Below are 12,808 nucleotides of genomic sequence, written 5' to 3' on the forward strand. Positions count from 1 at the left end.
GCTGAACATGTAAAAAACACATGTGTCCCAACTGACTGTGCATACAACTTGGTCCATGAGAGAGAAAAATAGAGAAAAGGCATTAGAGTTCTTGACACCTATCACTTGTTGTTAATAGCAAAAGCCACAAACGCTCAACATCAAGTCTTTAAAAGCAATTTTAGAGCCAAGAAAACGCTAGGTGAGCAACCCAGCCACCTGAGCAACCCTTCCTCCGCCGAGGCCCTAAGTGACACCACACCCTGGGGGATGCTGAGCCTCGCCAGCTCCTGCCTCCTTCACCAGAAAAGCAGCTTGAGTGGAACCCGACTATAGCAAGATACCCTTTAGAATGAAGAGGATGCTCTAAATCAAAGGAAACACAGGGGAGGCCGTGTTGCATCGACGGGGCTACAGTAACTCTGGTGAGAAGCCTTTTCCTAATAGGCAAGCAGGTGATTTCAGGGGCTGGCAATCCCACTGCACTAGTGCAGGAGTTCCAGCATGTACTGAGGATGGAAACTCATAGGAGAGGTTCGTTAGCAAAGCCTAACATCACCACAGCCTGGGGCCTCACTCAGAGGGGCTAGAAGTTCCCAGGATTGGCCTACCCTCTGGGTCTCTGAGACCACACCTGACAGCTGTCCACAACTGAGCCTGAACCAAAAATCCAGGGGTGAAGCGTCCCACTGTGTCTATCTGTGTGGAGTGCAGCGGACAGTCTACAGAAGCCAGTTACCAATAAGGAACTGTTTCCCTTATTAGGTGAAAGCAGTGTCTCCAGAGCCACACGGCCTGCCTCTACCACTCACAGGCTGTGTGACCTTGGGCAGGTTACTTAACCTCCCAGTGACTCAGTTTCCTTACCTATGAGATGGAGACAACATCAACACCCACCTCTCAAGATGACTGTGAGGACTAACTGGGTTAATTCACGATGGCTGGCACCGAGCAGGCCCAGCAGGTCTGCCCACATCATCATAACAGCTATCTCAGGAGGCATTGCCAATAGGACACAGGGGTGGGAGAAGGTCACTGGGTCCTGTTTCTTCTCCTACAGCCCCAAAGACACAAAGAGCAGACCTTCCCTGGGGAGACCCCATGAGATCTAAAAGGAATGTGATGAAACTGCTCTAAAGGTTCTCAAAGAAACAATCCAAAAGGAGCCTGAGGTAAATGCAGAACCTGACTTGCCACCCAATGATTTAATTCACCACCCTTTTTAAGTGTAAGCTGTAGAAAATAGGCCTGAAAATGGAAAAAAAAGGCAGCTCTCCTCCAAACACACTGCCTCTTTTTCTGGGAGCCTCTGCCCCCACTATCTCCAGCCTCCAGAACCGATGGCCATGCCCATGATCTCCTATCTGGACCTTGTTCTCACCATTCCCTCTGGATCCAGAGCCCCTCACATCTCCTTCACCTCCAGTGTTGGGACCAAGCAGGTCTTCCTCAGGGTCACTTCCCAAGGTCTCCTGGCAGAAGCTCTCATCCCTCAAGTCTGTTCAAACGTCAGCAGCCCTCTTCACACTGCACTGGGATGACCTACGAGGGCTCCCGCAGTCCACTCCAGCTGTGAGCCCCTCAGGGACAGAGGACTAGGTCTCAGCTCTTCTTTGTCAAGGCAGCAACCAACAACATGCCTGGCACCCAGGTCTTTATTTAACAGATCCATTCTACTACGGCCCACAGAGAGTCTGCTGAGTAGTCCACAAACTGAACAAATGTAGTTCTTAACAGGGGCAATCTCAACCCCACGGGTCAGTGGGGTGGCGGTGGGGGAGCTACTGGCATCCAGTGTATTGAGGCTGGAGATGCTGTTAAACATCCTACAATGCAGAGGCCAGCCCCCCAAACCAAGAATTACCTGGCACAAGATGTCAGTGGTGTCAAGTTGAAAAACCCTGGGTTAGATAGATAACTTCTGAGCAGTGGCATGAACTAAAACAGGTGTACAGACCACTTCTACACACACATGAAGAAAAGGATAACTCTTAAGGGTCATCTCCAACTCTTAGGATTACTAACTAGTCTCCCTATAGTCATACAGCACCAGGAAAACAAATTCTGTGAAAACTTGAGGTTACCTGAAATCACCAACGGCCCTGGAAATCCCTCCTCACCAGTCACAGAATGGACTCATGTATGCCTCCCCTGGGGCCCCAGGAGGCTGTGCCTCAGACACTAGACCCTGGTCCCAGGGTGGGCTCATCATCCCAGCACAGCGAGGAAAACCCTTCACAAAGGCCCAGGCCAGAAAAGCAAACCTAAGATGTAACTCAAACATACATGAAAGGACTGGTAGGTCATTTCAAATTTACATGCTTAATGTTATCAACAGCCACAACCGTCTGAAGTTCCATATAATACTCTGGACATTAAGAAGAATTATTAAGAAAGAAACTCGGAATTATCCCACCAGGAAAAAAGAATGAGGTGAAGTAGACAGGGAAAGAGAGTAATCAGAAGCGTGCCTGTGTAAAGAGGGCAGGGGAAGTGGCTGAGAACTACTGGGGCCTGAGGGACCTGGCTCACATCTCAGCTCTGCACCTATGGACAGGGGCCCAGTGCTACACACTACACCTGCTCACTCTCCTTGGTTGCAAAGGAAAAACAACCAAGGTTCCCGTGCAGCACATCAAGAGCTGAGCACAAAAGACAGCACACTAGGGACTCAGCAAAGAACCAACTGCAGAAATGCAGGCTCCAGCGGCCAGCGCCACCACCTGCTACCACAAGACCTGGGCGATGAAGTCAGGAACTCTGACCTTGTCACCTGTAAATGGGCTGCCCCAGTCCACCCATTGCCCACTCACGGCCCACGTGAGACTCTGCAGGCAAAAACTCAAGAAAAGAAGGAAGGAGATTATTACTTATACCAAAGCTACCCAGTCTGGATGCACGCTAACTTGGAATGAGCAGTCACTGTGCTGGCTGGGTTACAATTTTTTACTACTGGTTCATTCAGGTTTTACTACTAAAAGTTTGTTCAGGTTTTTCTGTATGCTCTTACAGGAAAACCTGAATGAACTTTTTGGCTAACCTGACTTCACACCGTTTAAAAGAGGGCTAAAGGTAAAGATGTTGAGTAAACAAGACAGAAAGGAAATTGTTTAACCTGATTCAGAAAACAAGTTACTTCAGCACTTGTGAGATGTTCTTAACTGAACTCTGAATGAGAACACTGTAATAACAATGAGGATTATGACACCCCGTCCCACTATGAAGGGCCCAACAGTGCCTGACACCGATCCAGCTTCCTTACACACACTCTTTCTAATCCCCACAGTCCCAGAAAAATCATCCATCCCATCTTGCTGGGGAAGAAACCAAAGCTTCGAGATATATGTGGGCTGCTCAAGGGCAGTGAAAATGAGTCACTCAGTCATGTCCAACTCTTTGCAACCCAGGCCAGAATACTCGAGTGGGTAGCCTTTCCCTTCTCCGGGGATCTTCCCAACTCAGGGATCGAACCCAGGTCTCCTGCATTGCAGGCGGATTCTTTACCAACTGAGCTATCAGGGAAGCCCATAAAGACAGACTAAAAGAAGAGAATCCTGCAGACAGGAGATTCCAGGGATCAAACCCAGGTCTCCCTCACTGCAGGCGGATTCTTTACCAGCTGAGCCACAAGGTTCCCTGGTAGCTCAGTTGGTAAAGACTCCACCTGCAACGCGGGAGACCCCAGTTTGATTCCTGGGTTGGGAAAGACCGCTGCAGAAGGGATAGGCTACCCACTCCGGTATTCTTAGGCTTCCCCTGTGGCTCAGCTGGTAAAGAATCTGCCTGCAACGTGGGAGATCTGGGTTCGATCCCTGGTTTGGGAAGATCCCCTGGACAAGGGAAAGGCTACCCACTCCAGTATCCTGGCCTGGAGAATTCCATGGAATGTACAGTCCATGGGGTAGCAAAGAGTCGGACAAGACTAAGCCACTTTCACTTTTTCACTTCAAGGGCAGTATGTGGCAGAGGCAGGCATGAAAGCCAGGTCAGATGGATTCCAGAGCCAGGGATCCTGCTATTTTTAACCATTTGTAAAATTTCTTCAACAGAAGACTTCATGGAAGTACTAAATGCAAAGGATTTTAAACAGCTCATTAAAGCAGTAGAAGCTTGACAATCCCCTATAGGACAACATGAAAAACAGAGGTATTTAAAAGGCTAAAAAGATCCATTTCATTACAACTCAGATTATCCCCTAATTCAGACAACTCCCTTTGGCCCTGAATTTATTCCAAATTGGTGAAGTTTCATTATAAATAAAGGAATAGGGCTTCCCTGGTGGCTCAATGGTAAAGAATATGCCTGTCAAGGCAGGGGACACGGGCTGGATCCCATGTCTGGGAAGATCATACATACCTCGGAGCAACTAAGCTGGTGTGCCACAACTACTGAGCCTGTGCTCCAGAGTCCGGGAGCCGAAACTATTGAGCCCATGTGTCACAATGACTGAAGCCCATGCTCCCTAGAGCCCAGGCTCTGCAACAAGAGAAGCCACGGCAATGAGAAGCATAAGCACCACAACTAGAATAACCCCTGCTTCCTGCAACTACAGAAAAGCCCACACAGCAACGCAGACCCAGCACAGCCACAAATAAATAAATAATTTTTAAAAAGGAGATCACCATTATTGATAAATGCTACCAGATGAATCAGCATTTAGAAAACCAAAAACTTCCTAAAAATAATGACCCCCCCCTCAAAAGAACCCCTCATCTTCCTCCATGCTAATGTTGGCCACACGTTTTTCCCCCTTGGATACAATACCAGCCTGTGACAGAATGCTCTTCCTGTGCCTTGGCTGGCACTCCAGGTGTGGGGGAGGGGGGACAGAGAGCGACATTATCTAGAGCGTGTTGGGTGACAGGCCCAGAGATGGCACCTTCACACATGAGCTCCAGGTCCATTCCAGCCATCACTGAATTTCATTATTTTACCAGAAGTGAAGTGACCAGGGAACAGGATATTCACAAGATCTCTAAGAGTTACCACCATAGAGATAATATACTAACTGCAAAGGGGACAATGTACCCTACAAAGGAGGAAGCTAGACACACGCCCTCTATGCCCAGTAACTGACCTTGTCACTAACCATGGGATAGCCTGATGTCATGTGTTGCCTGGTGCCATGTAACACGAAGCACACAGCACTGCTCACACAGTGTTCTTGCTATAAAGAAAAGTCATCGCAATCTAATGGCTCCATCACACCAAACTCAGGAAACACAGGGGTCCAGGAAACCACCCAAACACCTCAACGAGGTAACACCCAGACAACTCCAGAAGATGGGGCGCCATACACAACAACTGGCCAGGACTCTTCCAAAGGCAATGTCAGTAAACAACAACAACGGAAAACTCTGTGTTTGTGTGTGTGCACGCATGCACATGTAGGGGAGATTCTTTCAGCCTAAAAGTGACTTAAAATCATAACCAGGGACTTCACTGGTGGTCAAGTGGTTAAGAATCCACCTTGCAATGCAAGGGACATGGGTTCAATCTCTGGTAAGGGAACTAAGATTCTACATGCCTTGGAGCAACTAAGCCGGCAGCCAAATAAATGAATATTAAAAAAAAAACAAACAAAAAAAACCCAAAACATAATCAGATGCAATGTGTGGATCTTGATCAGGTCAGAGTTTTTGCAAAAATCCCAGCTATTAGAGACCTGTGACAATGGAGGAATTTTGTGTGTTTGTGTGAATACAGACTGGCTATTAGATGATCTTGCAGGGTTATAAATTTTCATAGGTGTGATCATGAAACTGTGGTTATGAAGGCAACTGTCCTTATTTTTAGGAGACTCAACTGAAGTTTTTAGGGATAAAGTGTGATGCTGGCTGCAAGTTATCTCTAAATGTATCACCCCGTTCTTCCCAAAAAAGTATAAAGAGATAAAGTAAATGTGGCAAAAGGTGAACAATTTCTGAATCTAGGTGGGGGGCAGATATGCATTCACTGTATTATTGTCTTTTCCGTATATTTGACATTTTTTAAGATAAATATTGGAAAGAGGTGGGGAGGGGTGATCCCAGGAAAGGCTGTCCCAACATGCATATATCTATACAGAACACTCAGGGGGGCCAGCTCACTGCTTGACAAAATAGCAGGGACTCTCATGTGAGATCAAGATTTCAAAGCTGGGTAGACTAGTCTGTGATGTTACTTTGGACCTCAGGAAAAAAGCTATCATTTCTCAATGTGAGCAGTGTTCTCATAAAACACTGACACCTTCTCCTAACTGGCTAGTGCCAAAATCTGTCACATGAAAATAAGAAGGTAGGTTTATCCAAACTCTATAAATGCTTTTTTTAAAAGGGCAATCCTGTCTACACTTCAGCCAGGATTCTGATGGTGCACGGTGAAGGAGGGTTGAGTGTGCTTTGCATTTACAGGTCCTGAGAGTAAATAATCCTAGCGCCAACATACACATTGGTCAATAATGACCTTCGGCTGATGGCTGGGCCACTCGCTTGGGCTGGAACACACAAGGCAGCCCCAGAACTGCTCAGCTCTGCTCTGCTGTGACTTAATTAAATCACAGACCACAGATAAAGTCACCAAAACAAGAGGAACTGCTTGGCAGGTAGAGCATGGCAAAGGTCCCTCGTTTAAAGCAATTCCTTCTACTTCTACACCCAATGCATTTCAGAAACACTTCAGAAAACCCAGAGGGGGAAGGCCCTATAAAAGCTTGTCTCTGAGTTTGCTGGGCTTTCCTTGTACACAGAAGGTACCTTAGCTGAAGCCTCTGGAAAGCTCACCACCTGAACAAGGGGATGCTGATGCTGGCACACGCCTGTGGATGGTGGCTTGTATGTTTATGTAGCTTAAAGAATCAGCTATACATATCAACTATCACATCAACTCCCAACTGCCTGGCCTGAGACGTCTGAAAAGCCCTACACAGTGAGCCAAGCATCAGGATGAGAAATCCCCATGAGAATCAAAAATCCTCTCTTGAGATATAAGAGGGTGTTCCTTCAGGTAAAAAACACAGCAAGCTGTAAATGGAGAAAAAAAGTGATGTGGGGGATAGAAAAACAAACACAGAAACAGTGGTCTGACGGTTCACTGAAGTCAGGATGTGAAGGGATTGAAAATGTTGCAGCAAGGCAACTAGAGACTGAAAAGGAGAGAAAAAGTAGCAAAAATATACAGTCCAAGATTTGTTGCAAGACTTACAAAGGTCAGGCAACCATACTGTATATGGCCTGTCTAGCAGAGAAATGGGTCCATCCTATAGAACATAGCTGATCCAACAGGAAAACAGAATAGCGCCAGCCCTCAAAACTGGGAAGTTGTCAGAAGTGTCTGAGTTCACCACACAGGAGGAAAGCACTGGAAGGAAAACGACTGGATTCCAAAGAGGACAGGGGCTGTCAGTTTCACTGCTCAAGAGAGACGACTGGTATTAAAAATTTGCTTGGGGACTTCCTGGATGGCCCAGTGGTTGGAACTCTGCCCTTTCACTGCAGAGGGCACAGGTTTCATCCCTGTTCAGGTAACTAGGATCCCACATGCTGAATGGTGCCCCCCTCCCTCCAAAAAAGAGAGATGAAATATGCTTAAGAAACTAAGAATGAAATTGATAAAGAATGAAGTGGCGTCATCTCAACAAACCCAGACCTCCCTCAAAGGGTTACAAGATGAGCAGTCTTGTAGTGGGAGCCTGGCATTCCTGACAGCAGCTGTGCCAGATTGAGGAACAGGTCCTGTGACCAGGAAGACAGCCAAACCCAAGCAGGAAAACTTCCTTGAGACCAACTCTTTCCCCTTCCTTTTCCCCAGCAAAGTTCATTTCAAAATGTAAAGCAGCTTCTAAATGACGTCTCCTCTTACCAGCTCTGCAAAATGGAAAAGCCCTACAGTTCTACTTCATTAGAACCAACAAGTTTAAAAGAGAAGAAAAGTACTTCTCTGGACTGGTCCTGGCCAGTGGGACTCTCCTTGGCCTGCTGTCTGTTTCTCGGTGGGGGGAAAAAGGCTCTCGATTCATGACCATGCCTGTGTCCTGGGCAGTCATAGCTCGAGCCTTTTCAACTCTTCTCCCCATCACCCCTACTCATCATTGTCCCAAGACCTACTACCCATTGCCACAAAGTTCCTCCATGTCTAGCTTACACTGAGCAAAAAAAACCCTACTTCTAGTCCTGCCTTTGCATTCGGAATATACCAACCACAGTGAGATTTGCACTTGTGCTCACACCGAATATTAAGTACAGAAGTGTTTGTGTCCCTGAAGACTCAAAGGGCCAGCACTGTCACTCTGAACTTTCAACCTGGCACACTTCTCAGCTGTGAGCAACTGTGCCCTGTCATAATCACATTTCCCTCTCTGAATCCCAAGTATCAAACCCCAGGGAATAAGTCGGGCCATTAGTATCAATCAAACCCATGAAAACAGCCAAGGCCATGCTAAGAAATCTTAGGTTAGGGACCAAACCTAAGCCTGGAGTTCCTTTAGACAGAAAAGAAGTCCAGCTGGAGGAGAGACGTGGGGAGAGGAGCGCAGACCCACACACAGTCTCGAACACACACACATACAGTTCATGCACTCAAGTCAGCAGCTGATTTTGGCTAAGTCGTCACATATTATTACTGTGGGAACAAGTGGGTATTTGTTCAGCAGGGAAAATATAGCAAGGCAACTAGAGATTGAAAAGGAGAGAAAATGTAGCAAACATATACAGTCCAGGACTTGCTGCTAGACTTATGAAGGTCAGGCAACCAGAAAAAAGTAGTGTCCAAGAACAGCCTCTTCAGGGTTACTTAACGCCTGGAAGAATTCACCCAAATAAGGAAGGCCTGCATCATAAACAAGCAAAGCTGCAACTCCAGCAACTGGACTCTACAAGACACACACGGCTGCAGGCTCCTTCCCAGATGCCAAGGAGCATAGTTTTTGCAGGAACTTCCCATTCTGCCCACGTGAGTACAGTGGGGAAGTTTTGAGAAGTCATTTTGGAATTAACACCTCTGTAAAAAATAGTTATAACTCTTCCCTTCCCTGAAATGCAATCACAGGGGAACCAGGCCTCCTATCACTTTAATAAAAGGAAGGACGTGCACTAAGGAAACATAAGCCGTCACCAGTGGTACACAGGACAACAAGCTGGAACTTCTGGTTTTCCAGAGGGCCTATTTGGTGCTTTCTTCCTCATCATGAAATGCTCCAGGAAGGGCCCCTGATGATTTAGCGCAGAAATTCTAAGACCTCCTCAGACCCTCTGAATCTGCTTCTCTATTAAGTTTCTAAAGTTGCCCAAGTCTCACAGAAAGGAAGAATACTTGAAACATAAACAAAAGTGGGCTGGGAAAGGGAACAGACTTGAGGAGGGGAGACTTGAGATGCAACTTGATTAGGAAAGCTTGGGACAGAGAGGTGAGCCCGTTCAGGCAAAGGAGAGAAAAAATGAGATGCGGGGAAGAAGGCAGTCTGGGTGGGTCCTGCTCCAACCGAAACGGAAAATTAGGCTCGGGGAGAAGGGGAGAGGGGGTAGGCAGTGCCGGGAACGGAACGCAAGACCTAACAAGTCCGGTATTGCAAGGTGACAGGATAGGATTTACATGCAAACGGGAGATAGTAAATCCTGACGTAAAGGTGAAGAAAAAACAAAAAACTCAGGATCAGACTGGGGAATGCGGATTCAAAGTGTGAAGAGGAGGCTAAGAAGAGAAGAGGGGGCTGAAAGGAATATGCCACCTGCGGGTCCTGGCGTAGGCTGTCAAGTGAGGTAGCTTTAATTCGCGATGATACGGTTGCAGGGGGACATCTCAGAAGAGAAGCGTGCGTGGTGTGAAGAGAGGAGCAGGAGTGACCCCTGACTAGAGGCTGACGCGATAAGGTGAGGAACTCAGGACCCTGGGTCTGGGGTCAGAGCTCCCCGTTGTCTGGGAATGCCCAGCCTGGGCTCGCGCGAGTCAGGAACCTCCGTCAAAGGGCCCAAGGCCTGAACTCCTCAGACAGGAGGTTCCCTGAGGCCGGTGGGCCAGAAGCTTGAGGCGCAAGGCCTCAGGAGGGGCGGGGGTCCCAGACTCACGCATCAACGTGCTGAAGGCCACGACGCCGAGCAGCCCCTGCAGGAAGATGCCGAAACTGTGCATGAGCGCGCCGCTCTCGCAGCGGCCCGCTCCGGACGCGACTGTGGAGGGCGGCCCTCCCGGCAGTGAGTGGCTCGAGTTCCCGACAGGGCCCTGCATAGCGGGCCTGGCGAGGGGCGCTGGGCGCCGCCGCCCGCCCGCCCGCCGGGCCTCCCAACCTGCTGGGGCCGCGCCACCGAGCCCAGAGCCCGAAGTCCGAGCCGGGAGCCGGTACCTCAGCCCCGCGGCCGACTCAGCGCCGCGCGTAACGCGACGTCTGAGACCGCAGCTCCTGATTGGCCAGACCCGGCGTGGAGGCGGGCCTTGGCCGCTCCCGCTCTCCCTCTCGAAGGGCGGGGCTCCGGTCGGCAAGGGGGCGGTGTCCTGGGTCCCCACCACAGGTAGGACAGACCAGGTGAGGCGGGCTGCTCAAACCGGATTGAGAGTCCCGCCCTGGACCCCGAGCTCCTGGTCCTGAGGGGAAGAGCAGGGAAGATCTGTCTAAAATCTTTTTCCCTCCAAGATAAACCCCTCACCCCTGAAGAATTTGTGAAAAAATAGTTCTGAATTCCTCCCTCAGATTCCGATTCAGTTGTTCTGAGAGGTAGCCAATAATCTGTATTTCGGCAAGCAGCCTGGATTATTCTGAGGCAGGTCGTTGAGGAAAATTGATCATATTCCCTTCAACCCAGACGTTCGGCGTCCTACCTTCCTTGTTAGTACCAATATACTGGCCAAAAGTTAATCTTTTAAGATTTGGGGAAGGGGGGTGGACTGTTTTTAAAGTCTTTGTTTCATGTTTTACAATATTGCTTCTGTTTTATGTTTTGGGTTTTTGGCCAGGAGGCATGTGGTATCTTAGCTCCCAGACCAAGGATGGAACCTGCACCCCCTACACATCGGAAGGTGAAGTGTTAACCACTGCAGAGCCAGGGAAGTCCCCAAGAGGCATAGCTTAAATTCATCAGTCAGGCCCCAATCCACTTTTCCCCCCATAAACGTAATTTACATCGTCACTTTCAATCCAACTGCCTTCATTTAGAAATATATGGGGTATATACTGTAAACATGTGAATATATCCCCATCTTGTTAATTTTGAACGTGATTCATAAAAGAAAACCAGGTTGCTGGTATTTTCAGTCTCCAGAGCCTCCCTCCAAATAAACACATTTATTCCCCTTCAACTCTGACTCCTTGGAACTTGCTCTCTTCCTCAACTAGGACCTCTAATCCCCATTCTGTCATCTACCCTCTCAGTTGCCTCTCGCTTTTCTCCAAACATCTCTTGGTGCTCTCGGGTCCCTGACCAGGATTGCATCCACTTAATGCCAATGTACACAGTATTATTCCAGTAGACATTGGGGTACATTTGTTGAACAATAAAAATCAAATCTAGGGAAATTTTCCCTTAAGATAGCCATCAAGAAATTTCAATTTAAAAAAATCCAATTACATAAAACGGTAAATGCTATCCAAAAGCTTTCTTGGTTAATAGGAATACTAACTTGATTATCTGAGGAACACAAATGCTAATTGGCTCCTTAGAGGCAATTCTCCAGCCCTTTTCTTAAAAAATGTACTTCCACACCTCTGTGCCTATACATAGCATTCTAGCTGCATGGAATACAGTTTCCTTTTCCCTGCGTCATGAACTGCTAACCATGCTTCATGCATCCAGATTACTTTGTGTGTGCTGGCTGCTCCACTGGAACTTTTCAGACTGCTAAATTTTTAGCAGTCTAGACTTCTAGACGGCTGTACACACCTCTCTCTTCCAGCTAAGTGTGAGCCTCCTGAGAGCAGGAACTGATTTTTATTCACACTTTTGAATCCAACATAGTGCCTGGCACAGAGAGCATGCAACAAAATGCTTTTTAAATTAAACTGATTTTTAATTTATAAAATTTAAAACTCTCCACAAGTATTGACCATGGGAAAATACAGAAAATCAGATTAAGAAAATAAACAGGTAAGGAAAAATTGCATTACCGTTGTCTTAAGTCTAAGAAGGTCCCTTATGGGTATGCTCAACAGTTACAGTTCATGTTTAGAGAGAACCAAACAGTAGGATGTGTAAAGCAGAAGAGACTGTAGTTGGGCATAAGGAGATTACTGATTGCTTGAAGACACAGCTCAAGGAAAATTTCACATAGAGCTGAAAAATGCATTTTTTGACAAAGCAGTGCTCTGCACATCCAGATGTGGAGGAGTCCTAAGGCCAGTTGCTGCTGTACCAAGGCAAAAGTAAAGAACAAGAAACAGTCTTCAGAGATCAGGAGCAGAGTCCCCAGTGATAGCTGCAAGCTCACTCTGGGAAATTCTGCTCTCCCTACCTTTTCTGAACTGCAATTAAAAAGCACCCGAATCCAGAGGGGAAAGCATCAGATGGCAGGAGAGAGGGGGAGAATTCTGGAAAGGTTAATTTTATTGAAGCACGAACGTTCTCCTCCATTCAGAGATGATTCTCTGAGGTCCCACTGGAAAGTTCTGAAGGATTTACTCTGGTCAAGATGCCTTCCTTGCTGTCAAAGGACGTTAAATATATACCTTAAGACCAGTTTTAATTTTCTGACGACCACTTAAAACTTGTAATATACCACACATTTATATACACTCTTATTCACAAACCAAAAAAACCAAAAAACAAAAAAACCACCACTGCGCAAAATATTCATCCAAAATAGTTACTTCTTAATCCCTTGAAATTATACCATCAAATTTGATGGGAGTTATTTTAATAGGTATTCT

At 47.2% G+C, this 12,808-nt stretch overlaps 1 protein-coding gene across 1 annotated transcript in view; it reads right to left on the reverse strand.

The window, feature by feature from the left end:
* Window positions 1-10,328, reverse strand: part of LOC122424582 (store-operated calcium entry regulator STIMATE) — a 56,213-nt gene extending 45,885 nt beyond the window's left edge. Inside the window, exon 1 of the mRNA XM_043442550.1 lies at window positions 10,020-10,328. Coding sequence (XP_043298485.1) covers window positions 10,020-10,179 — 160 coding nt within the window. The 5' untranslated portion in view covers window positions 10,180-10,328. The remainder of the gene's footprint in view (window positions 1-10,019) is intronic.
* Window positions 10,329-12,808: the final 2,480 nt, after the last annotated feature.

Source organism: Cervus canadensis, chromosome 22, assembly GCF_019320065.1.
Source record: "Cervus canadensis isolate Bull #8, Minnesota chromosome 22, ASM1932006v1, whole genome shotgun sequence".
In the NCBI taxonomy this organism is placed as follows: domain Eukaryota; kingdom Metazoa; phylum Chordata; class Mammalia; order Artiodactyla; family Cervidae; genus Cervus; species Cervus canadensis.